Here is a 26,997-nt window from a genome sequence, read left to right as displayed (position 1 = left end):
GTAGTGCAGAACTCATGAACCCAACAAGATCTGGGGGTTACATAACTGGTGAGAAGTACCAGAATATTTCTGCCACCCAAGGGGGCTGATAAGGAAAAGTACCTTACAAGAATCAAAATAACTACTTATGCTTCCAAGATAAGTGAAACCCTTAGAACTCTTCCTGGATCACAACAAGCTGTGACCAGCATCTCCCCCAGATTGGGGCACCTCTCAGGTCCTCCAGATCCTCAAGGCCATCCATGGATGGATACCAGCATGAAGTCATCCTGCTGTAGCCAGCCTCAATTAGCGCCTGTAGGAGAATAACACTATATTGCAAGTATTTGCTCTAAATTTGAGTAGAAGGAAGTTTTAACTATAAGCTAAGCTCATTCTTCTTCCAGCCACCTCATTTCTTACGTATGTTTTAATGAGACATTTGTTTCACAAGCATGGGTGCTGAGATATTTTACAGCCACATACTTCTTTGCATCTGTAAGAGCATGCTTTGCCCCTTACACACATATCAAAGATACCCTGTTATTTAGCGTGAATCTTGTCATCCACAAATCTATAATCAAGTCACTCTTTAGTTATCACATATTTCACTAACTCACTTCATTAATCTTCAAAGTGATGAAGTTCTGTTAAAATCCAACCCTTTTATTTACCTAATGGCACCAAGAAATCTTAAGCTGCTGCTCAACATAACCGAAAGTCTATTTTTATTTGCAGTGACAACACCGAGCCTGTGCGGTGGAGCGCTCCCTGGGAAAACCCCAAGTCTGGGGAGTCAGCTGTGGCTGCGCCGACCCACTGCCAGCAGAAACGCACAGGACTACCAGACAGACCTCCACCCGCAACAGAACCCGTGCTCTGTTTAGCTGCTGCCTGTCGCAGGACATCAGCACTCCTCCTGAGAAATTTCTCCTCGTACCCAACCTGAACCTGGTGCGACTCCAAGCCGTTATCTCTCATCCTACCGCTGCCACCCGGCAGAAGAGGTAAACTCACGACACAAATACCTAAGCGCAGCGCCACCCCTACCTAGCGCTACCCGCCCCGCCGCGGGGCGCACGTGACCGCCGGCTGGCGGCCGCCATTTTGTGGGGGCGTCCCCGGAGTCCCGCCTCTTGTCCCCCGCCCCCTGCCGCGCTCACCCCGCCCCCCCCCGTGCCCGCGAGACTGGGAGGTGGGGGGGGCGGCTCGGGAGCGCGCCCAGAGTGGTCGACGGCGCGCACGCGCGGGGGACGGGGGGGGACCCGGGTCAGAAGGAGTCGGGGCGCCCGCGCAGGCCGCCGGGACCCCCCGGGCCGCCGCCGCCATCATGTACCGCTCTGGCAGCGGCCGCTCCGGCCCGTCGTCCTCCTCGTACTCTCACAGGCTCAAAGACAGTGGCTCGGCGGGGTCCCGCGCCTCTCGCTCCAGCACATCGGGGCCGGGGCCGGGCCGCGGCCGGCCTCCCCCGCCGCCGTCCCCTACCGCCGCCGCTACCAGCGCTTCGCCGCCGCGCCGCCACCGCTCTCCGTCGGGCCACCGCGGTGCTTCCCGCCGCTCCCCGTCGCCGCATCGCAGCCGGAGGCCGCCGTCGCCGCCGGGAGGAACGGGATCCGGCGGGACGCGGGGCCGCCGTGGGAGCGAGCACGGAGACAGCGGCAGCCGGGTAACCGCCGCCGGGCTGCGGGCGGGCTGCGGGCGGGGGGCGGCTGTCAGGCCTCGGTACCCGATCCCGGCATGGCAGGGCCGCGGGGTAGGGCCTCACCCCGTCCTGGGCCGGGAAGGGAGCGGGGCCCCCCCGCGTCCTGAGGAGCTCCGCGGGCAGATCGGTTATGTAAGTTTTAAATAATGGGTTTTTTTTTCGTTTGTTTGTTTGTTTTCCCCCGTTATATCTCTCTTTTAACGGCCCGAGCCGTTTTAGCTAAGTCTGGAAGATGATGTGTTCACTAAGGGAAGGGATGCAGCTGATCTGTTTCCTCCAGCTGTCACAGTGCTGTGTTATTGTGTAAACCTTCTATTGATGGGAAGGTAACTTTCTTAGTAAGGTGTTGAGTGAGTGTTTTGTCAGAGCGCTTTCTACTGTCACTGATGTACAAAGGAGGCTCTGCTATAGCTACTGATCTTGAGATAGGCACTGTTTTGTGGCTGGGGCTGCACCACCAGGTGTGCCACTCTTCTTATTCAACCCACGCAAAATCTGACGTGGGTATGTGAAGCTGTGATATTGCAGCTGAAATTACACCACCTTGGATGCTCATGGTTGTACCTTGTTTTTTGCAAATGGCATTCACTCACTCAGGCTGTCTGTTGACTTTGGTGCAGCATTTGTCCAATAGCTGCTGTCTTTGTAAGTCATAGCTTTGCTGTGTGCTCGTGTTGCTCTGAAATAAAAGACTTTTGTGCTGTGATGTTTTAGGTTCCCTGGTCACTTAACCTGGCATATGTACAATTAAATGGAAAGGTGCGCTCACGTTTTCCTTTTGCTCTGCAGTATATTCTGTACTCGTGTTTGTGAAGTTGCAAAAGTGAGTTGCTTCAAGAGACTGATTTGGCTGAAAGTTAATTCAGCCAGCATCTGTTGTCTGCTGTGACTGATTCACTGCATGGTAGGACCCTGAGAGAGCAGGATTGCCCTTTGTGATGGTGGTGGTTGTTCTTACAAGATTTCCTGGGAGCTGCATCTGTGGAAGAGATGGCAGGTGACTGGTGGAGTTAAAAGTCAGCTGTTGGTAGGTGCTGGAGTAACCCATCCTGAAGGCATGGAAAGATAATACTGTGTTTGACAGTGAAGCTGGGCTGAGAAGCTTGCCTCTGGCCATTTACTTTTAGGTGTTGTTCACTATTATCTTAGCCCTATAGATTGTTGAGGGAGTAGCCTTGCAACTTATCTTGCTAATGAGATCCAAGTGGAAAAAGCTATGGTTTTTTTAGTAGAATGTATTTTTAGTATGATTCTTGTCATTTTACATCGTAGCCTGATGTACAGTGACACGGTCACAACAGAGGCGATGGTAAATAGGAACACCGCAGTGGGACTTTGTAAGATTGGCATTGTCATCACTCAGTCTGTCTTTTTGCTGTGTCTGCATTAGGGTGGCAATGTGAATGGGCTGTCACAAAACTTCTGATGCTGAATGCATTGGTTCAGACTTGGAGAAATTTGAATCAGAAGTGTTTGATTTGCAGCTTCTGATTTCTCCTTCAGAAAACAAACAAACGAGCAAAACCTTACTTTATACTAACACTGAAATAAATAGTGTTTGTCAAGAACAGTGTTATTTTACACCCTTCTGGCTCAAGTTGCAGGAGTCATTGCAGCAAATTGTTACACATTCATGATGTTTTTCTTGCCTGTTCTAATTTCAGGGAGAAGGATTGAAAAAATGATGAATTCTAGAAATTAGGCTCCAGTAAATTAGCCAGTGCTGAACTGATAATCCCAGTAGGTTTGTTGTTTGTTTACAAGAACGCTACTGTGCTTAGGGAAAAAAACTTTCTCTAGGAGGCAGCTCTCACTGTATGAGTCAAAATGAGATCATTTAATACAACTCTTTAACCCGAATCTGTCATGTGCTGAAGCACAGTATAACTAATTCTCAGAATATATAGCGTGATTATTTTTTCCGTTGAAGCTTTTGCTCTCCAAGAGGTGTTCAGCCAGCACTCCTCCTTATCTAAAAGTGATGTTAATGCATAAGATGTATGTCTGTATTCTTTTTTAGAAAGGCTATTTACAAATTCAAAGAAAGATAGAAGCTGGGATTATGCTGATGTTTTCCAAACAGTGGAGCTAAGTGTAATCAAAATAAAATCAACAGCAGATTCGTTGGGTCAGCATGCTCTGCTAAAGTTTTAACAAAGTGTTTCAACCTGTATGACTTGAGACCCCCTCCACAGAAGCTGAGGAAAAGTGGAGAGATACACAGTGGTGTTAACAAGTGGCATTTTGGAGCTGTCACTGAGAGAAAGAGAGGTTTAAGCTGCAGTGAGGAAGGAGGACTTGAAGGAGGGGAATGTAAGTGTAGAAGATGTAGTACATGAAATGTAGACATTGATAGGATAAGGGCACGAGGTTGAAGAGTGGAAAAGTTACCATCCCTTTGCTTCATATGAATTGAAATATAAAAGGAGCATCCTTTGAGATTTCTTGTTCCCTTGTCTTGATTCTGGGCATTGTGTTTTTGAGATGATGGGCATGCATTCCCAAGGTATCAGCATTGGTCTTGTGTGTGTAACAGAGATGCTGACTGTGTGTCAGATGCTGGAAGTGTGGATGTTGTTTCTTAGTAGCTGGGGTATGGGAATTGGAAGAGCAGAGCATGGAGTTACAGGTAAGGTTTGGGTGAGTACTGAAAAATGTAATGAGGGGAGAGGAAGGTCAGGGCTGTTCAGTGAGAGTTTGGCAGACTGTACATCTTGCATGGCTGACACATCGTAGTGTTTGTATTTTTGCCACTGACATGTGTGCTTGTTCTTTTTATAGTCTTTGTCAGCTCCTTCGCTTTTGTGTAAGAAAATTAGCTGAAAGTGAAGAAATGGGATATTTTGGGTCAGCAGAGAAAGAAGAAATTAAGAGCTGATATGCAACTGGTGTGTTTTGTATGGTAATGGTAACTGCTGTTCAAGAGCCCGAAGAGGAAGGGAAGAAATCACAGTGCTGGGCTTTGGTAGGAGTGACTGGTGGTGGCACTCCACCATGCAAGTGCTCTTAAAACTTGAATTTTTCTGTCATAACAAAAGGTTCAAATACCTTATGTACCTCCAGTGCAGTCTCTAGATGGTGGTCATATACATCCTGAATTAACTAAATGTAAACTATTTCCTTCTTTTGTCCGAAAGTTCCTTTACATAAGACATAATTGTCACTTCTCTGTCTCCAGTTTCTGGAGATATTGTCATATATGTGCCCAACTTACAGTGAGCCTTGATGGTGAAAAGGTGCCTTTCAAGATAATTGCATCTCCAGAAAGCCCTCAGAATTTAGTGTTGAACAGGGCACATTTGAGCCTTCCAAGTGCATTTGTGTGAGATGCATGCACCTTGTTTGTGTTGTATTTCAGCCTGACTGGTCCTGGATGGTGTTGTACCATATAAAAGAGCATATCATTAGGTTGTGTTCTGATCAGTGCTGAGATTCAGATTAATGGAGAAAAACAAAAATCAGTTTGATTTTATCTTAGAACAATGACATGCAAGCGAGTTCTAGTCCACATTCGTACTGCAAGTAAATTTTGTTAGATGAACTTGTGAGGCAATGCTACTTTTTTGTTGGAGGTTATGTAATGTTCTTCTTTTGTTCTCTTGGAGGATTGAGCTCAGTCTGCTGCACCTTCCCAGGGCAGACAGCATGGATGCAGCCAATGTAGTGCATCTGCAGCTTGCTACTGCTGTGAAAGCAATATGAAGCACATGAGTGGTTTGGCAGAACTGAAGCAGGCTCTTTGTTTTCTGTTAACAGGAATATAAACCACGGTTGTTTCAAAACACGGATAAAGTACCTCTGCTTTTAGTCGGCTTCTTATGGAACTCCCCTTACTTTGATCATTCCCAAATTTTAGTACCATGTTCTAAAAGGATACAAAGCACAACTTAACAGTTATGGCATTTGCTGTATTGGACATGTCTCCAAATGGAGATCTGTGCTGAGCAGTTAGCTCAGCTCTTCTCTGCTGTAGTTCTTTGAAGGATAACTTAAATGTGGTTTGGTTCTACTGGCGATAATGGGGAGATGGAGTTTCTGCAGCCACTGACATTTTTAGTATTAGGGTATGCATGTATATGTATTAGGTTAGTATTAGGTTATTAGGCTATTGCACTGAAAACGTCATGAGATGAGGAAAACTACTGAAAACATCACTGTGAGGAAAATCTGTGTTTACACTGGTATATTCTTTGCTTCGTGCTGTTATTAGAGCTGGAAAGGGCCAGAAATCCAGGCACTTTTATTAAGATACTCCTGGCTCTGTTTTTATGCGCTGTTGGTTTAGCTGCTTCTGCTCTAATGAAGAAAAGAGCACAGCAGTGAACGTGGGACTTATTGAACTTATTGATTTTCCACTTTCCAAAATGGTAGTTTATTAAAGGTAATCTTTTCCCTTTTAGATTATGTAAATATAGAGCTTATTGTTGGCAGTTGGGGTGAGAAATTAAATGCATTTAGTACCCTCCCTTTTCTTTAGTGACTGTTAGCAATTGAAATACTTGGAACAAATGCTCGTCTAGTTTTTGTTGTTGCTTTTTTTTTAATCGATCCATCCACCCCACGTCTCATGTATTGAGCAGAGTCTCTTGCCTTTCTGTAGCTGAGATTAAAACTCCCTGATTGATGGGCTTGCACTCTTTCTTCAATTTACAGAGACGTTCACCGAGTCTCCGCTCTGAGTCTTCACTGGAACAGAGTTTGCGGATTACTGTTGGTAATGACCGGTATTGCATTGGCACACCAGAGAGAAGGAGGCTGCCTGATAGACTGGGCTCACCAATTGATAACCTGAGTGACAGGTATGGTCCTCCACAGATGGGAACTCAAGCGTGTGAAACAGTAAGAGTATGAGAATGGCTGTACTGAGTGAGGCCAAACAACTCATTGGCCCAGTAGTCTGTCTGTAGTGGGGACTGACAGCGAGTGTGTAGGGAACGAGGGTAACAGGGTAACATGTAGTGATGCCTCCTTGGAATACTTCCCCAGTCTCCAGCATGTTTTCACATGGGGAGTTTCTGAAGAAGCATTGTTGCCTGTGTTCACATAGTCCTGGACTGAACAAACGTTTGTTCTCTGACTTTTGTCAGCTGTTTCTTGAACCTATATCAACTAAAGTGCCTAGAGGTTCTTGCAGGAGGGAGATGCTTCATTTGATATATCACAGCTTCAGTCACCTTCTGTTTCTTATGAAGCAACCTAGTCTTGACATAAAGTAAGGTTGTTTATGGATAGTGTAAATCTTTGATTTCCTAATTTACTGGGAGGAATAACATATTTTCTTGATTTTAGAGTATAGTCCAGAAGAGAGCCTTAGCATAGCTTGTAGAAAGCCTATTATTTTGGCTTCAGAAATCCTGAGGAGGGGAAGTGAGCACAGTTATATAATCTCATACATGATAAAATGTTAGAATTCTTAGGGTTCCTTCATTGGAACTGAAGTGGAACAGTTAATGAAGAGAAGTCAGTTGTGTTATAAGTACTGATGTGAACACTGAAGTTTAAATATTAGTAGGTACTGTTAGAAAATCTTTGCCTGCAGTGGAAGAACAGGTAGAACCTGGCAGACGAAGTAAACTAAGATCATCCTGTTGAGCAGAAATTGTTTGCTTTAGCTTGAGTTGCAAACTTAAAGCTGGAGTAGCTTGTGCTTGAGAGCAACCATACTGCAATTTTAAATCAAGCTCAGGTATACAAAACAAAAGGAACAGTAACATCACTTTTTGATGTAAATATCCCCCAGCCGTTTAAAAAGAAAAAGTAAAAAAAAGTAGGCAGAATAAGTGAATTTCCTGTCTCAAGCGTAAGGGTAAGTTTCTGCAGGTGCAGAAAAGCAAATGAGAGTTTAGTTTTCAGTACTGTCACTTTTATGGCTTTACTTCAGTTCTTCTGAAATCAGTTTTGACTTGTAAATTCCTTGTATGGTCTGCAGTCTTCAAAACAAGATGAGTGAATATGCCTGGGGAGAGTATGGTGGTTGGAAGGAGCAGGAAATTGTATATAGGAGAACTGGCATTGTGCTGCTCTGGCAAATTAAAAACCTGGTGGTGGTAGAGTTGTCCCATTGCTTCATTTTCTCCAGTGAGGTTTTATATGTAACCTGTTTTGTGGTTATACTTCCTGGTTAGGAGTAGCACAGCAGAGTTTATGTTAAGATGAGAAGGAAAATCACTACTGTGGGCATCTTTACGCTCTCGATAAGCAAATCACTTTCACTTTATCTCTGTTACTGGATGAAAAATGGTAGCAGAGTAATTAAAGAAAAAAAAAACAAGGTCAGAGTCAACTCCTAAGAACGTACTGAGGTACCGAAGTGATGAATTGGAATAAGAAGTCAGACAGTGTAGATGTCAGTTTTTAAGTGACTTGCCATTTAAGCATAGGTGTGCAGGAGCTCCATGTGGTTAAGTTTACTTTTTGTTTCATTTTGTATTTTATTTTATTTTTTTCCCTCCATACTATTTGTGTTGGCTGTGCTTGACTGAGTGGTACAACTGTCCAGAAGCTTAGCATGACAACATCTGTTAGCTTTCCTAAATCTTACTGCTTATGGTTTGCAGATTTATTCACTATTTGTTATTTTGGTTGTTTTAAAAAGGTGATTGGTAGTTGTTTGCTAGGATATTGTATATTATGTATTTTTTCTACTTCTGTGTTACTGCCTTGGTTCAGAGACACTGACTTTATCACTGTGCTTTAGAGTGTGGCCCTTATTGGTGATCATCATTTGCTTTAATACTGGCCTCATCAGATTCTTATTGTACACACAATCCCTTCTCTTTCTCATTAAAAAAAAAAAAAAAGTATTTTGTGAAGTTGTGTTTTTTGGATTTTGAAGTAATTGGAACAAATAATTCTGATTTTTGTTATTCTCAGTTATTTTTCCTACCTACTTGGGTTTGAAGCAATCACTTCTACGAAGGGTTTCAGAATGGCAGAAAGAGTCATTAAAATAAAAAGGAAATAAAATACCAGAGGGTAGAAATCAGGTATGCTTTTGGATTCTCCTGCAGACATAGATTTTTATGATGCCCTAGGAGAATTTCCCAGGCTGTGTATCCATGTGCAGGTCCGTCCTGAAACATCTGTAAGAATTTGTTCCAAGTTTTTAGGGCAGCTGGCCTCCTGTGCATGTCTGAGTAAAATGGCGGAATGCTGCTGGTCTGTGACTTTGAGGTGACTAAAGCAGTTTGTCTTCTTTATCAGATTAATATATATATATATTTTTTTTTCCTGGAATCTTGCTTTATCAAAGTGAAGTGTGTATCTTATTTACCCTCCCTACCTTTCATCTCTTTTTCTGTCAGTGTTGTTAAGATATTTACTGCTATCTGAGCTGGCATAAGCTATACAGAGCATCCACCAATTCTTTCGTCTGAGATTAGTGCTGGGGATTAGAACACATCACTGCAGAGAGTTGGTCTGCATTAAGCTGTGTTCTGAAATAGCAAATTTTGGCTTAATATCAGAAGTGACAGCTGGCTTGAATGTAAACAGCTCATCGAACTTCCAATTCAAAGGCTGTTAAGACGGAGCCCTATTGGTTGCTCACAGCAGAATACCATTGTTTATTTCTGTTTCAATGTACATAACACAAATATGATAAAAAGTAAACTTCCTTACCTCAGTTTTCATTCTTTGAAGCATCATCTCTATGTCGTCTATGGTCTGTTCTTCTCTGATACTGCAATTTCCAGTAATTCTTAGATTCTACAGTAGGGAAGGAATTGGAATGCTCAGCGTGGTATCCTCTGCCAGGGATGCAACATACTTAGTAGACTTTGCTGACTGAAAATTGAATTATGTTTACAGAGTACATATTTCAAAGAGCTGTAGTTTCTATAAGGCAAATAAATCTTTTTCTTATACCTGTATTTAATCTTTGGGTTTTAAATCTGTGTCCTTGCTATTCATAGTGTATTTAGAACATTCTTTTTGTTTAAAGTATAGTAGGATTTGCTGTTCCTGTATTTCCAAAGAATGATTTAGTACTCCTTCCCTTTGTTGCTGCAGTCAGAGTGTTTGGCAAGCATGGATGCAAACTATTTGCTCAAAAATCAACTGAAGGTGTATGGTGGTATACATCTGTTACTCGACCAGCATGTTTATGTGTAGCAGGCTCTAATGGAAGCTCATGGTGACACTAAAGAGAGACATTTGCTTTTACAATAAATTGTTTTATGGACAGCAACATTTATGTACAAAACTTAGTTAGGTCATATGTAGATGTTTTTGTGCTTTTAGAAGAGTGAAGGTGTATGGTTTGTTATGGAAGAGGTAACATCTGATATCACAGTTACTGGTGTATGACATATCTTTGAAGACGTGTCGGGTCAGTAAAGCATCTAATAATTTAGAAATTGCTTTGCAATGATGCAAGTCAGAGATGCGGTGAAATTGCATGTTGGTTTTGTTCTTGAATATGCATGTGCAAACTATGAAGATAAAAAAGAAAAAGATTTATCTTGTCACATTAGTTATTTCTTGGTCTGGTGACTTAAAAAATAGGGTCTGTAAATTATCTGCAGGATTATTATTTTGGTTTTGGTGGATTCTTAACATTTATTTATTTGTTTGTTTTGGAAACATTGTCTCGTGATTTTTTTGTCTCTTAAATCTGTTGAGGCTCTTTTCTTAGGAGGAGGATGAAGATTCAGGCAGGCATACCTAGTTTATCTCATGCTGACATCTTAATCACACAGGGGAGACATTTTCTAAGGTTCTGTCTCATTGATTTCCCTTAATTGAGCACATTTGCTTCCCGTTCTTGGAGGATCTTGCTAGATTTCTGAAGTATCTGAAAATAAAGACAGCAGTTGGCAATTTTAAAGTGGTTTGTTTTGTTTCTGCCTGATGTAAATGACAGTGGCAGAGAAGTTCTCAGGGGCTGAGGGGAAAAGGAGTTGGTTAAAATAGTACTCCTGATTGGAAGTGTCTGTTGGAGTTGGTCCAAAAAAGGATAAGCCAAGAATTATAGCTCGCTATTTCCAGGTTGTGCTAGTTGTAGTCCGCTGTGTATAATAATGCAGGGGCTGACACAAAGGAATGATGCTCTTACATTTACTGTTCCTGATTTGTAGATACCATGTAAAAAAAACTGTGCTGCTTTTTTAGGTAAAGCAGATTGTGATTTCGACAATCCTGTCTATAGATCTTTTGCAACAAAAAACATTGCTAGAATTTGTGGTCTTTTTCCACAGCTGAAGTTAGAAAGAGGATCTGGTTACCTCTGCTAGCCTGAAACACATTGAATAATTCATATGAAATGGGACCGTAGCATCTTGCTGGGAGAGGTGAGGAAAGGGATTGTGGCCTGAAATACGATAGTAATGTTTGTTTTTTTTTTAAATTGTGCAGTCTCTCTGCAGAAATAAGTCCATCCTGTCAATTTTTCAAGGCTCGGCTGCAGTGTGAATTGAATTGTTTCTGTATTTGCAAGTGACTTCATAGGAGAGAAGCATAACGCTGTTAAAAACAGCAATCCCTTCTGTCCCCTGCTGCTTGAATATATAAAATGTTGCTTCTGTTTAGTGATGGAGATCACTATTCTGAATTTGATTTGGAAATTTCTTACTCTTGAGGGAAAATAAGACACAGTTACTCTGACTGAAGCACTTCTGTTTTTGCTGTGCTTCTCTTATGCAGGGATGATATGGCTGATGGTCCCATATTCACCAGAGGCCTCTCAGGCCCTCGGGGCTTAGAGAGATACCTGTCACATGAAGATCAACCTTCAAGTCCCTTCAGCATGAGACACGATGAAGACTACCGCAACCGAGATGTTTTTCTTCATCGTTCAGATTATAGCCCACATTACGGTCGGCGAGAAGAGCTGCCTCGCGGATCTGACAGAGATGGTGACAAATTTAGGAAATCTTTCTACCCATCAAGACCAGAAGAGAGGGGACGAGAAATAAAGCGTCCACGGTATGAAAAAGATGAGAAATTGCATTGTATGAGTGGAGAGCATCAAGGTTTCTCATCAGGAACACGAAACTATCGCAGACGAAGCCGCAGCCTTAGCCGCAGTCGAAGTCCAAGCCCGTCATACCTAAATGAAGAATTCCGAGAGCTTGACCGCGCCAGGAGAAAAAGAGAAGAGGAAGAACGTAATAGAAACTTGAATCATGATGTTTCAGACAGTGGTTATGTGATCCCAGGCTTGACTAATGCACTACAGACTTCTGAGCCTCGTTATACATATAGGCCTGAGGAAATACCATCCATGCCTAAAAAATCTATCTTGAAGAAGAGAGTAGAGATGGAAGTAGAGTCTCCTGTTCAGGTTTGATCTCTTTCTATGTCTGTCTCCTCATTACTCCTTTCCAAAAGTCACTTCCTGATACAGATTTCAAAAATAGAAAAGTCAGATGCTTACATTCTCCTGTCTTGAAAGGACAGGTATCTTTTGGTAGGCCTGTACAATTTAGAATTGCATTGGAAATTTTAAATGGTGAAGGCAATCAATCAAGGATTATATATGTATAAAATCTGAGGCAGAATGAAATGTTCTTGTTGAAATTTGTCCCAAAACGCTGAGATTGTGCTGAAAAGCTGAGTCTGAGCTGCATACCTGTCACAGTGCCTTTCTGCTTCTTTATAGACTAAAAATTGCCTGATGAATCCTCAGTGTCTTTGACTGCAAATTTCTTTCTTTGAGTGTCCTTAATTTTTCTCTTTAGACTGTAGGCTGATGTTAACCATACTTAAATTGTACCCAAGCCAGACCTCTTGAGTTTGAAAATCAGAGTATCAGCGAAGTTGGGACTGCTGCGATAAATTTATTTTCTTGTGCTTTAGCACATTGCTTTTGGTCTGCTTAGTTGACAGTGTCATCTTTGTATCACAGGGCACCGAAGATCCTGCTCAATGCCCATGTCTATTTCATATGATATTAATTATGCATATCTGAAGAAGTGACTGGAAATATTCCCAGTACAGTTACTCTTACTTGTCTTCAAGTGTTATATCCTAATTGTCTGTGATTAAACTCAAAGCATAGCTGAATTTATGTCAGAGTGTTTCAGCTTAAAAGTTTCATTTATTAAGTTTGTCAAAAAGTTGGTTAAATATAATTCTGATCTTGTGTGTTCTCTAGGGTGAGCTTTCATTGCTGGACGTTTTAGAATCACAACTATTTCTTTTTATCTTTATTTCTCTTTCAACTGTGAATTGTCTTTTTTAACTCTTCAAATATGATCTTGAAGAGAAATGATCATGTTCTTTTGTTCTACAAGGTACATAGTCCCCTCAGAGGGTGCTGTAGTAAATAATAACTTCTCTGTCTTTCAGCCCGAGGAGTTTTCTAGCAGCCCTGCTCCCAGCAAGGATCTTCCTCTTCTTTCTAGTCATTCACCTTTGCCCCAGAGCAACAACACAGCTCCGTTTTCCTCTGAAGTGGAGAACTTTCTCAAGCGGTTTAACAAAGACTCTGTGATGGAGCCTGCAAACAAAGAGTTACATGATGGTTTATATGAATGGAACCCACTTTCTGCGGCTCCCAAAGACACTTTTACCTATGAAGAGAAGTTTGGAAGCTTCTTAAGTCACAAGGAGAAAATAGAACCCAAATCAGAGCCTGCTGATCGCCATACTGACTTCCTACTGCCTCATGAGAGGGCCAGTCAGGATGGCAGTGGTTTCTCCCGAATTCTGGGCATGATGGCTGATTCTGTCAGTGCTCAGGAGAAGAGGAGGCGTAGTTTTCCTGACATCGAGGATGAAGAGAAATTTCTTTATGGTGATGAGGATGAAGACACTAATACTGAATCACACCTTGTTCAAAAGCCTCCTGTGAGTTGTAGCAGTGAGGTAATGAACCAGAAGGTGAGCCTACCTCCTCCTTCTCCTGCTCCAGCTGTCAAGCTGGATCCTTTAGAAGAGCCTAATGCTGAGTATGCCAAGATTCATGACTTACTCAAAACCATTGGACTTGACATTGGTGTTGCTGAAATTGGGAGACTAGCCATTCGTACTCAGGAACGCCTTCATGGCAAAAAGTTGGCATCCCGTTCTCCCGATCGTCGCTCTTCAGATACTCGCAGAACAGACCGTTGGGACTTACGTCGCAGCCGAAGTGACACTCGTTCTCCAGAGTCAGGCCAGCAGCACTCAGCATCACCTCCCATTTCTTTCCAGCAGTCTAAAGATCCATCCTCTCTTCAGAAATCAGAATATACGAAGAACAAGCCAGGAGGACAGGACGTACCTCCATGTGCACCAGAACAACCTCTTCCTTCCGTTTCTCTCATTCCCTCAGTTCCACCAGCTCCTGCCAGTTTGCCACCTACACCTACTTCTGTTTCCCAATACCAGATTCCCAACTATTCCCAGTTCACTACCACTCAGATGCCCCCGAACTATCCACCTCCCACACTGGCCCCTCCAGGATATGATGCTTATGGGCATTATATGGCTTACGCAGCTCCTGGCTGGACCATGTATCCCCCTACCCAGCAGCCTAATCCTGCATTGCCAGAGGCTCATGGGCTTCTTACTATGGCCATGTCAGCAAACCCTACGCGTCCCAACCTCCGGGTTATTGAGACAGTCTCTACGAGAAAGGATGCCGCTGATGTGAAAAGAGACGGTTCTGTGCTTGTTCGTGTCCCTACCACTCCTACTCATTCCAAAGTGCCCCTTCGTCCATCTTCACACCCTCTCAAAAGTACCCCAGAAAAGATATCAGATGAAAAAAATCGAGCAGCTCAAAAGCAGAAGGTATGCTGTATATTCTAATGTATCCAAATATGTCAGACTGCTTGCCTACTGGGCTAGAAACTTTTCCTCTTTAAATGCTCTGATTTTAGCCTGAGTGGTTCCGGTTTAGAAGTAGTTAGATTTGCTTTTGTTAAAGATTTCTAGGCACCTGTCTGTTTATTCTGTAACAATTTAAAAAATATATTAAAAATCCCCCCAAATCACACATTAGCAGGTTATTAATTAGGGCCAAACAAAAGCTTACAGAAGGATACTTGGTAGCTACATCTCAACTTTATTCCACTGAGCTTTAGATATTTGAATCATTGAAGATTTTTAGGTACACAGATACCTGAAAGGATGGTGTGAAAAAGACAGAGCTAGTCTCTTTTCCATAGTGCCCAGTGACAGGGCAAGATGGTCACAAACTGAAAAACATCTGAACATGGGAAAATGCATTCTTTACCGTGAGAATGACTGAGCACTGGCACAAATTGCCAAGAGAGGTTTGGGGGATAAACAAAGTTATGGTCTGATATATTCCCTTTGCTTTTAGTTTGAAATGATTTGAATAGAAGTACTTAGACAAAAAGCTATTTGAGCAGATGAGTGCATTTTAACTGTTTTTAGGAATAATATTTCTTCAGCTGATGATGTTGCATTTTTGTTGTTAATGGAACTTAGGCGCTTCTGAAAGAGCTGTTAGTTAAAGGTGTGTGGGTTTCCTCCTGTTCTGACATGCACTGGTAGCTCAGCTATGTGTCTTGGCTGGACTTCCAGGTCTTTCTCTGCACTGTGGAGTTCTTTGGTATGGGCTTAGTCCAGTTCTTTGCTAAATGCCTTGGAACATGGCAACCTTTGTGCGTCATTTGATGCCCTGTGCTGCCAGAAAAGCCCAAATGATAAAATGGTGCTTTGATAATTTAAAAATAATAAAAATCCTATGGCATTCAAGAAGCTGCCTGGCTGTTGGTAGAAATTCTCCCATTGGTGTATGCAAGATTTATTCGAGGCAGGAATCCTGCCAACACTTACACTGACATAGTAGTAGTGGTTCTCTAGTGAGGACTAATTTTTGGATCAATTTTTGCTTGTTCAAGGGAGGAGTCAGTAGCAATGCTCATGAGTATTGTGAAGGTAAGAAATTGGGACTTGTGTCTTGGAAAATTAGTTAGAAAAAATTTATGGTGGAAATGGAAAGAACTTCTCATGTTTCAATTCAGCATATTGGCTGGTTTTCTTCAGTGGGAGTCAGTTCAAACTAGTGAAAAGCAAATGTATGAGCTTCTCCTGCTAGACTTGACTGAGCACGAAACAAACTTCATACACGTTTAATTTCAGACACTGATGCTTGCAGAATGTTCTTGGTGATACAGTTAAGATCACATTGAGGCAGAATCCTAAATGATGGCTAAAATTGGGCAAAGTGAAATTAGGAGAGAAGCTGGTGGGCTGTAAGGTCTTTTGTCAGTTATATGCTGTCTGTAGAGGTTCTGTGTGAGTTTTGAAGAGCTGTTCAACATTAGACTTCATGAGCTCTGTAAGAAGATAGTCAGCCAGTCTCAGTGCCTTGAGAAATGATCAAACCAGGCAGTTTTGACTGACAAACTGAGTTCTTGCTGTCTTTTCACAAGTCTGATTAACTTACGGTAGATGGAGAAGAAAATCCAGTCTTCTTGCAATCTGTTTAGGTGATAGAAGAGAGAGAAAAACTGAAGAATGAGCGAGAAGCACGGCAGAAGAAGCTTTATTATCTGAAGACTGAACTGGACAGGCTTCGTAAACAGCAAGGTATGGCACATTTCCCCCACTTTTTTTTTTTTTTTCCCCACCAACAGTACCTGCTAAAAGTGAAGACCAAAGTATATAGGCAGAACTCTTGAGAAAGCAATGACCTAATTACTATACTAAAATTAATTATGTCAAAATCTGACTGTTACACTGAAGCAAACAGCTGCTCTTCAATCTTCTTTAGTAGCTTGGTAGGTTAAAAGAATTGCAGTTTATGTATTCTGGTGTTTTTTTAGAAGAAATGAGAAATAGCAACTGGAGACATGTCAACATGTCTTTTAATTTTTATGAGATTTATAATTTTTATGGAGAAGAACAAGTCCTCTCTATCTTAATAACTTATGTTATTTTAAAAGTTTTGTTTTTATCAGAAGTAAATACTTTCACCACTGGAAGGTGATCATTTCAGATTATAATGTATGATTAACATGAAAAATAATTTTGCTTGCTTGATCATACAGTAATTATTAAGTTGATTCTTTCTCTTGAGGACTGTGCTGCCTTTGAGAGGGGTGTATATGAAGAAACCCCTACAGAGGTAGATAATTCAGATTTAGTGATGTATCTACGAGTTGGTTCCATCTTTCCCAGTAAAAATTTAAGTGTAGTATTTTGTATGGGTATTTTACTCGTTGCTGGAATAGTCATATCATTCTTAAGACAATTTTCTTGTTGCATTTACGACTCTTCTGTTTCCTTGATTGGCTCAGGAGAGATGCTGAGGAAAAAACGACGTGAGAAGGATGGTCACAAAGACCCCTTGTTGGTTGAGGTGAACAGACTTCAAGAGAATATTATGAAGGAGATTTCAGAGCTCCATAAAGAATCTGATGCAGCAGATAAGAAGCAATCTGAGCTTGACAAAGTAGCACAGATCTTGGGGATTAACATATTTGAAAAGCCCCGGAAACCATCTGTGGAAACCAAAGATTCCTCAGAGAAGAACAGCAAGTCAGAAAACACAAAAGGTCTGGAGAAGGCAACTTCTTCCAATAAGGTAAAATCTTCTAGGTTATATACTGATGATTTTTCCATTAAGAGAGGAGGGCATTGGGGAGCAGCTGCTCCCAAACATTCAAACCTTCAAGAAGGTTTATTTGATGGCATTTGTTACCACATTTCATATGCTGTTTTTGATTGTGTATGCAGGTGAGAGTAAATGTAATCGGAGTTTATATTTTCCCACGGAGTTTGTGCAATTCAGTACCACTTTCTGTTGTTTATCTTCATTTTGTGAGGTGTTGGATGGATTGAACAGGAGCATAAGTGTTTGTAGCTGTTAGGTCTCAACTCCATATTGAGAATGACAGACTTCTTTTCTGTACAATATTTCCGGTATGGCCTGCCAAAAAGGGATATTTGTCCAAGCTCTTTGTAAGTTTGGAGCGTGTCATTTTTCTCACCAGGTGATGATGTTAATAAATCATGGCAAGAGTTAAACATGATTGTCAGCTTAACACGATTGTTACATATATGCTGTATGTTCTTAAGAAATGTGGGTGTGTGTCATGATGGTCTCTCTGACTTGGTCTCTGAGTGGTGAATACACTAGAAGAGGCTTATCAAGTTCTAGATTTTTTTTTTTTTTACTCTGGAAGTAGTGTATGATGATAGTAGCATGTGAGAGGTTGTACCTGCATTCAGGACAATAATGATGTCACTTTCTGCTGTGTTACCAATTACATCACTGGTACAGATGGTGGGAGATAGTAGATGCTTTTTGCGTACACCTGACTTTACAGTGTTGTTTTTTTTTTTTCCAGAAATTAAAGTGTTATTAGGGTAAGAGGTGAATCTTGTACACTTTTCCTTATGTTTCATCTTGGTCTGGTTCAGGGAAGTCATTAGACGTCTTTCATTTTAAGGCTTGTTTCTGCGTTTTATTTTTGTATCAAAATTTAGTATCCGCTTATTTTTACAAATTATTTGCGTCAAACACCACATGGAACAAATGAGTAGACAAGAACATCTGTTAAATCCTACATTGCATTAAGTTGTATTGCTTTCTTTTCTTGAGATAAAGTATGTGTGAATGTGTCTTTCATTATTTTAACTTCCACTGTTTACATTGTCTGAACACATAATGACTTGCTCCCTGTTTATAGTTCCTTATTTTAACATGGAACATAGGAGGCTGACCTTAGACTCTGAGATTCACCTTATAATTCTGATTGTTAACTTTTGTTTTTGTGAAAAGAAAGATAGTGCAGACTTTCAGACGCTGAGACCAGTTAACTTGGCCAATCAAGGGGCAAAAACATTTATGTTTTTCCACATCTTTGCAAGCTGTTTTGTGGTCTTTTGCTGCTGAGCTCGTGTTTGTGTGTTGTAGTCACTAGTCTTGTGCTAAAAAGATATCCCTGAGCTTTACCCCAAGTTTCTGTTGATGTGGAGGTAAGATACCGTGATCTGAAAGTTGTTTATGTTTTGTTAATTGCAGAAGCACAAACGGGTTAGAGTTGGTTGTCATTCATCTATTTGACAAGTACTGTGTTTTGTAACGCTCTGGTTGAGGTAGTATTTTATAGGATACGTATCGTATGGGTCTGTAAATAACATAAAAGATAGCACTTCTTAGACATTATGAACATCCTTCCATGCATTTCTTACTGATCATAAGTTGATCTTCTCATTGTTTAAGAGAATGTCAGCTTTGCTATGTTCTTGCAAGTAGAATATATGCAAATATTCACTGGACTACTTCTTACTCTAAACCAAGAACTAAATTGTATTGGGATGTGGAAATTTCTGGAGTGCACAGTGGCAAGGATGTCTCTTCATTGTTTGTGTTACTGCTTGTGTTGCATGGAATGGTATTAGGAGAGAACCTGTTCCTGTTTATCAGAAGGAATTTCAAGTAAGATGTTGTTTATTGGTTTTGAATCTGCTTAAGTAAATTTGTTTGACACCACAACCAAATTACTTGGAAATCATGCAACTGGTTTGGACCTGCTAAGTTTGGAAAGATGCTGTTCTTCCCGGAATGCCACACAGATGAGAAATAATAACATGGTGGGCCATTGTTACTTTGGAACGTAAATGAAGACTCAAAATAGACTTAGCTCTATCCAGTAGAATGATAATCTCAATTAGCAGGGCTTGTTCATTATTTGTTTCAGGGATTACTTGTTTTGCTGCTCACAGTGTTAGCATACAACAAGATTCTGAGCAAAATGTATTGATTTTGGCTACTGTCCTGAAAGGTCTGTGCATTATTGTATGGCATCTTTCTGTACAAATCAGTGTAAGTATCACATGCTTAAATCACAAGATGCTTTTCTGTATGTACTTAGGTAATTAACAGAACTTTATTACTGTTAAGCAATGAGTCCGTTAGAGAATTCAGGCGCTCTCAAATAATCTGATTAAATGATTGATTTAATTACTTTTAGTCAACTAATTTTTACTTCCTTTTCCATTCTACTTTCATCCAACCTACTTTTACGGTAACTTCTAGATGTTCCTAGCAGGACTTCTAAGTGCTTTTAGGTGTTGCAGGTACTGTTGGCTAGTATTATAAATTGAAACTATTGAGATCCTTGCGTGAAACCCATAAAATGGGAAAGGTGCATGCCTTAGGGGATTTGTTCATTTCGTTCCTTGATTACAACCTACAACCATCCAGCCATTACATCCGGGAGTCTTACTGGAAGTTCTTCACTGTGACCACGCTGCATCTTAATCGGCAATACCAGCTTTCTGAAAGAGTGGATTTAGCCTGGGCGCTGAAAAGCAGGTGATATATACTTTTTTTTGTGTGCGTGTGGCTTCTACTGGAGGCAAGATCTGAGTTCCAGAGCATTATGTCTGTCCTACCTTGTCTTAGATAAATATTTCCTTTTGTTCAATTTAGGAATCAAAACCAACTAATGAAAAATCCAGAGGCAGAAGCCCAAAGCCGGCAGAATCCTCTTCACAATCCTCCAAACATCCTTTCCAGTTGGCCAATATTTATGAATATTATGATGCAGGGAACCACTGGTGCAAAGACTGCAACACCATCTGCGGGACCATGTTTGATTTTTTCACACATATGCATAATAAGAAACACAGACAGGTATGTGACAGGCTTCCTTCACTACGTGCATTTCATTTTGCTGTAAATATTAGCCCTGAAACATACATCACAGAACTACATTTTACAAGAAAAACTGAAGTAATGAACGCAAGAAGCTGTTTATCAAATTCAAAGATATTGGACTCAAGCAGTTTGTACAGCTACTGGTGTGTTTCGACTAGTGTAAGCAGGGCTTGTATTCAGTTCACTTGGGACCTAGTGTTTGATATTTTTGTTTTGTGTTTGCCTGTCTTTTGATATTGTTTACGTCTTACCCTCTTCACCGGTTATCCTCACATAAATTATAAAAAGGGAGGGAAAAGTGAAAAACCTAGCTCCTTTGTATAATTGCACATTGATTTTAATGTTCAGTGTTCTGGAAGGATGTTAAAAAGGAAAAAAAAAACAAACAACAAGCATAGTTGCCTTGCTAGTGTAATATGTGAGCCTGTATACCTCTGTCACTGTGCAAATAGACCCTGGATCCTTACAACAGACCTTGGGCTTCGAAGACCCAGAGTGAGACCAAACAAGACTCCATAAAGCGCATTGATAAGATAACTGTTCCTGCCAAAGGTATGTTAATTTTTTTAAAACATGAATTTCTTCTCCCTTAGCCCTCCAGCAGGTTCCAGTTACTCAGAGAAGGGAATTTCAAAACTTTCTGTAGTTACAGGAGCACATATAGATACTGTATTATTAGTAAATGGCAGATGATTTAATTTCCTGGTCATTCTGTGGAAAAAGAGCAAGAATGTAGGAAAACATAGTATGGTTCCTTCTTTTCTCTTTAGAATTTAATTCCTTATTTTGAATACTGGTTGAATGCTGGTACTACTTTTTTCCAATGTAAAGTTGTTTTTACTAACATATTACAATTCAGATCAGAGTATGACCACAAAGTCTTGCTGAGCACATCTTGTGGAGTATTCCACACAGCCTTGCAGCAGACTCTTCCATTGAGCACATTTTGTGTAGAGGTGTCCTTGAAAAAGTACTGATGAGTACTTAGTAGGATCTGCAGTATGTTAGATAACTGCAGCAGGTTCTGCAGGCACAGGGATGCACTTTTACTGAACTTCAGTGTGTTCCTTTTATAAACCAGGTGTTTATTCTTTGAGGAGACTATACCACAAAGATGGAAGATAGATGAAAACTACTGAAAGTATTAGCCTATTTGTATAGAGACTGGCTGTCACATTGTGAAGAGCACTGGTATTTTTGAGTCACAATAATCAAGCTTCTTCACTCTATATTATTGCTCCTCCTAGTGGTATTTACCATACCGTAAGCATAAAATCCACCAAATTCAGTTTCAAAAATGTGAACAGGAACATTGCTGGAGGTTTTGCTGTTATTTTTTGATGCACTTATTTGTCTTTGTTAAAAACTTGGCATCCTTTAAATTTTGCTTCCTCTGAGTGTTTCCTTTGGCCTTTTTCAGGGTCTGAGTTTCTGATTCCCATCACTGGTTATTACTGCCAACTCTGTCATGAATTTTTTGGAGATCAAATCTCAGCTGAGCAACATGTGAAAAGTCATCCTCACAATGAAAAATATAAGGTTGGTAACTGACGTACCAGGAGTGAGTGATTCCTTTTGTTAGTTTTTATTTGCTCTATCATCTTTTCCTGAAGAATTCCATTTGACATGGTGTATCCAGTTATTTTTTACTGTATTGCAGTGAAATAACTAAGCAGAACTTCCCACTACATAGAGATTAATCTTTCCTCTGCATAAGATTAAATTGTGTTTAAGTACCAGTGTTGATTTTCAAACTCTACAGAAGAATGACAGCACTGCTGGAAGCCACCACTCAATCTACATTAAACTACAGGATGTGGAGTTTGTGGCATCTCAGTTTCTCAGTGGGAAAAAGTTCTCAGCTCTCTCAGTGTTGAGAAGGCACTTACTTAACAAGGCAAAGCTGTTACAGAACTGACTTGATGTTATATTTTTCCTTGAAATAGTTGCTAAAACTGTGCCATTTATTTCCTTAGAAATACATAGATGAGAACCCGCTCTATGAAGAAAGGAGAAATCTAGACCGTCAGGCTGGACTGGCTGTAGTTCTGGAAACGGAGCGCAGGCGGCAGAATGAACTGAAGAGGAAACTAGTTGAGAAACAGAAAGAAGAGAAGGATGAGAAGAAAGCAAAAATAATAAAGAAAGAGGAAACAAAGAACACCCCAGAGCTTGGAGAAGGAGCTAGTGAAACTCAAGACAAAACAGATTCTTCTGGGCGAAAAATGGGTATTAAGCTTAAACTGAAGAAGGAAGAGAAGAAAGAGGACAAAAAAGAAGAAAAGAAGGAGGAATCTAAAAAGGAATCACCGAGTCAGACATCGTTTGGGAAATTCAGCTGGAAAAAGGCAGAGAGAGAGGATAAAGCCCCAGGAGTAGCTATTCCAAAGGAGGAGAGCACGGAGGGAAACAAAGAGGAGAACAAGTTTCAGTCGGGGAAACTCCATGCCAAGTCCATTGAAATCAAGCTGTCTGGGAAAACTGTTATTCCACACACCAGCCCGTGGACACCAGTTGCTTATACATCAACGCAGTCAAAAATTCTACCCAACCTTCCAGTCCCCACTATGATTTTCAGGAAGTCTACTACTGCAACAGTTAGCAAACCAGCACCTTTGAACACTTTTTTATCCATCAAATCCTCTGGAGCCACCATCAAACCACTACCCGTGGTAAAAGAAACGAATGCAGATCTTCTGCTGCCTCCAGATATCATCTCAAAAGCTTTTGGAGGAGAAGAGGTAATATTAAAAGGGCCAGAGGAGGATTTGAAAGCACCAGAGAAAAGTGAATCTTCTCAGACTTCTGATATACCGCCTCCCCCACCTCCTCCACCTGCAGTCCAGCCCACTGCTGTCATTCCTGCAGATGAAGTAGCTCCAGGTGTGTCTGAAAGTGAACAGACAATGTTAGCGATGCCTGTAAGGCCTCCTCCTCCACCACCACCTTCAACCGCCTTTAGTGAGCAGGCAAAAAAAATAGAGAAGCGAAACTCTTGCCTGGCCACTGCCAATGCTAAGGATCTCTATGATATTTTCTACAGTAGTGGTGGAAAGGGTTCAGCTGACAGCAAGCTTGTAAGTTCTACACTTCCAAATGGAGAAAACTCTAACCTAGCAAAACCTGCAGATTTTCCTGCGAACTCTAGAACAGACAGTAGCTTGTCCTCCTTTAAAGAGGAATCTCAGAATCTGGCTACTGAAGTTAGCCAGGCCCACTCAGCTGAGACAGGCTCAGTAATGGAGAAAACTGGTTTTCAGGAGACTTTAATACCTAATTTTGAGATGAGTGCTGACACTGAAAGTGGTATTCAGAAGGATGTAGGTAAAAAATTCCAGGCTCTTACAACAGATATTCAGATTAAATTGAAAGATGGGGATTCTTTACAGTGTAGTAATGAAGTAATGGGCAGTTGGATTCTTGATGAGAATCACACTGAAAGGAACAAGAAGATATTTCAGCCTCAGCTGTCAGAAATGTCAGTCACAGAACTGCTAGAAGCAAAACCTGCTTCTTGTATTCAGATGCCTGCAGAGAAGGGACTTGTGGATATAGCAAGTCAAGTGCAAGCAGGCAGCAAGGAGTTCTGTGATCTGCAGAGAACAGAGATCCAAGAGAGAGTTGAACAGGACGATGCAAATGAAATTGCAGTTAGTAACTCAAATGCCTCTGGCATTTTGGAGAAAGACAAAGAGATGAAAGACAGGGAAATAAAAGCAGTAGAGCCTGAGCTTATGCTAGAACAGATTGAAATTCAAAATCTGGGAGATCCCCATTTGGAAGAGGAAAATTTAAGTGATAGCTGTAGAACTGTATCAGAAACTCATAGTCCACACTTGCTCAGTGATTCTCAGAACATTTCAAAAGAAAAACCTTTACTAGCAGTACTGACAGAGCAAAATTCTATTGATGCCTCCTTAAAAGATGTGAACCCAAACAGTGTAGCTTTGGAAGTACCAGGAGTCCTTGGCAAAACTCGCCAGATTTCAGAAACCCAAAATAAGATTTCAGAATTGACAAGAAGTCCTGCTGAGCGGGATGCTTCCAGAACCAGTAAAAGAGAAGAACAGGTAATGGCAACCAGTTCTTGTTCTGAAAGTGGTTGGAAATTATCAAACACTCCAAATGTAGAAAAGAAAAATAATTCTAATAAAATTAGTGTTTCAGAATTGACAGAAATAGAGCCAGAGACATCTCTTAGCAACACAAAATCTAGAAGTAGCACGTTAGAAGCACAAGAAAAAGTTAGACCAGAACTGTCAGGCCATGCAGTATTAGATAAGCAAACCCAAAGGCAGGAGGTTGCTTGGTTAGTCAATGCCTGCTCAGCAAGCATTGTTGAACTCAGATCCAGTGTAGAATTAGTTGTTGAAGTTGAAAAGAAGTCACTAGGACACACTGGATCTGATGAAATGTTAGGTGAAATTTTTGCTAAGAGAGATGCAAAAGAAGGAATGGCGGGTTTTTCTGATCTTGTTCAAGAGTCAGCAGTTGCTTTATCAGCAGATTTCAGTCAGCATTTTTCAGAAGAGGCTGTCAACAAGCAAGCAAAGTGTGAGGCTGTAAGAACCTCAGCAGCCAATGACTTTAGTCTGAATACCACTCACTCAGGATTTAATACCAAGCAGTCTGAAAGTCTCTCTCTAGGTGTTAGTGAGGATAACAAGAAAGATTCCTTGAGATCAGAAAATACAAAATGCAGTGAGACCGCCTCTGAGAAAGCAGAGCTGGAGTTCAAATGCACAGATTTTAATTTGGGAAATACTAAGACAGTACATGAAGACATCAGTATCCTTCCAGCAGGACTTTTAAATACGAATGTGAAAGAAGTTTCAAAACTAGAAACTATTGCATCTGTTAAACTGGAGTCAAACAAACTGAGCAAGCTGGGCATTGGAAAAACAGTGGATGAAACAGAGGTTACTGATTTTGCCACTCTTACTTCTGGTAGTTGGGAAGATAAACTTTGCACCCAGGTTTCTCAAACAGCTGCATCTCAGCTTGGATTGCAACCCTCAAACAATGACACTATGAAAGCAATCATGCCAGTTCCAGAAATGCAGGGCATTTCTACCATGTCTGAGAGCCTTTGGCAAGTGGAGGAGAGCAAAGGTGGTGCTGCTGAAATGCTATCACTGAGCTGTGATGGAGACAGCAGACAAAGTCCGGCATCTGGTTGTGTGGAAACGTTGCTTCCTGGACTCAAAGAAACTCATGGAAAGGAGGATGGCTTAGGAGGCAAGGGACTATGTGCTATCCAGAGTAAGAAGACTGAGCAAACAGAAACCACTGACAGTAGTTCGGAATCTACAACAAATTCAGGAATGACTGAAAGCTTAGCAGAAAGCCCAGTGGGTTGAAATGAACCCAGGCAGCCCCAATATTTGAGGAGCCGGAGCCGGGATGATGTGTATGGGTTTTTTTGTTTGTTTTGTTCCAGTTGAGGTGTTTGGGCGCACTTTGCATCACGAAATCACAGAATATCAGGGATTGGAAAGGACCTCAAAAGATCATCTAGTCTGATCCCCCTGCCTGAGCAGGAGCACCTAGGACATAGTAGCATCATAGGACATGGCTAAATTGAAAATTAACACCATCAGAAACCAGACACGTATGTTATTCTGTACATAGTCAACTGTGTAAAATGTTTTTTCATGTGAATTTTTTTGCCAATTTCTTTTCTACACTTCTGCTATTAAAATGGAATCTCTCGTTTATAATGCGTGCGTCTTTGTTGTTTATTTTGGGGGCTTCTGTTCTCTGAACATTTCTGGATGATTTCCTGCTCACCTTGCTTCTGTCAGTAGCATCGCAAGTAGTTCGACCTCTGGGACAAGCTCAAGAACAGCAATTTAGAACTTGAGGAAATGGAGACTTGCAGAAGAACTAAAACTGAACATTGTTTTAAACTGTAATGCATGGTTTTGTTTACTTTCATTGTTTGAAATGCAAGAAATGTGATTAATCTTTTGTTTGTTTATCTGTCTTTGTGATTGGTAATCGCTGCTGTGTTACATCTGTACTTAAGCTGTTCCATTGTATTGTATAAACACGTTTATGGATGCCACATCACTAATCAAGGGGAGAAAATCTGTCCGACTGGCTTTTGGAGAAGAAGACTAATCGGTAAGGCTCTGTGGCCTGACACCTGGATCAGACATATTGAGGTCACTTACATGTTTTGAAATGGGCTCTCTTTCATTGTATTGTGATCCAGTAACTGTTTGTGTTAAATCGTTTAGCAGCTGACCAGCTCTGAAGAAGTAGAAGATCAGAACCCTGGTGTCAGGAATTGGACTCGCTTCATGTGATAGAGACACATGCATGCCTACCCTGAACGATCCTAGAGCTAGCAAAAGCTCTGGAGTAATGGTTTTCATTTGTATAGCTCGTTAAAAACTGAAGTATTAAATGTATTTGCTTGGATAAATTGCACATTTTTATTTGTAAATTGTTTAAAAAATAAACATATTGTGTTCAACAAAACTTTTTTTTTTTTTATTTTTTTTTTTTAGCTCTAGGAAAGTGCTTAATTTCAAGTACATTCTGCCTCCTGTGGTAGTTCATAAAATTGAGAAGCTGTAGAGAATGAAGATACTCAACAGTTAGCCTGCTCAGTAAAAACATGATTTATTCCCAGCTGAAGCCAGTGGAAGAACTTCTGTCAACATCATCGCTGGAATTTTGTTTGAAATCCTAAGCCTTTTTTAAAGGAGGGAGGGAAACAAGCAGAGTTCATTCATATGTC

The 26,997-nt window shown here is 41.0% G+C and overlaps 1 protein-coding gene across 1 annotated transcript; it reads left to right on the top strand.

Annotated features, from left to right (window-relative positions):
* The first annotated feature begins 1,294 nt into the window (after positions 1-1,294).
* Positions 1,295-25,969, top strand: ZNF318 (zinc finger protein 318). The gene is made up of 10 exons (XM_042888046.1): positions 1,295-1,645; positions 6,335-6,480; positions 11,324-11,963; positions 12,971-14,398; positions 16,069-16,168; positions 16,879-17,165; positions 20,022-20,225; positions 20,702-20,801; positions 21,670-21,788; positions 22,226-25,969. The coding sequence occupies exons 1-10, from the start codon at positions 1,310-1,312 to the stop codon at positions 25,607-25,609; spliced, it is 6,744 nt and encodes a 2,247-aa protein (XP_042743980.1). The 5' UTR covers positions 1,295-1,309; the 3' UTR covers positions 25,610-25,969.
* Positions 25,970-26,997: the final 1,028 nt, after the last annotated feature.

This window comes from Lagopus leucura, unplaced genomic scaffold, assembly GCF_019238085.1.
Source record: "Lagopus leucura isolate 7727_CA_CO unplaced genomic scaffold, USGS_WTPT01 Super-Scaffold_73, whole genome shotgun sequence".
NCBI lineage: Eukaryota > Metazoa > Chordata > Aves > Galliformes > Phasianidae > Lagopus > Lagopus leucura.
Note: the sequence above shows the minus strand (reverse complement) of the source record. Positions and strands in the feature narration are given on the sequence as shown.

Coding starts and splice junctions, on each gene's coding strand:
- ZNF318 (XM_042888046.1), top strand. CDS start 1,310: ATGTACCGCTCTGGCAGCGGCCGCTCCGGCCCGTCGTCCTCCTCGTAC. Junction 6,481..11,323: donor ATTGATAACCTGAGTGACAG/GTATGGTCCTCC, acceptor TCTCTTATGCAG/GGATGATATGGCTGATGGTC. Junction 17,166..20,021: donor AGGCAACTTCTTCCAATAAG/GTAAAATCTTCT, acceptor TGTTCAATTTAG/GAATCAAAACCAACTAATGA.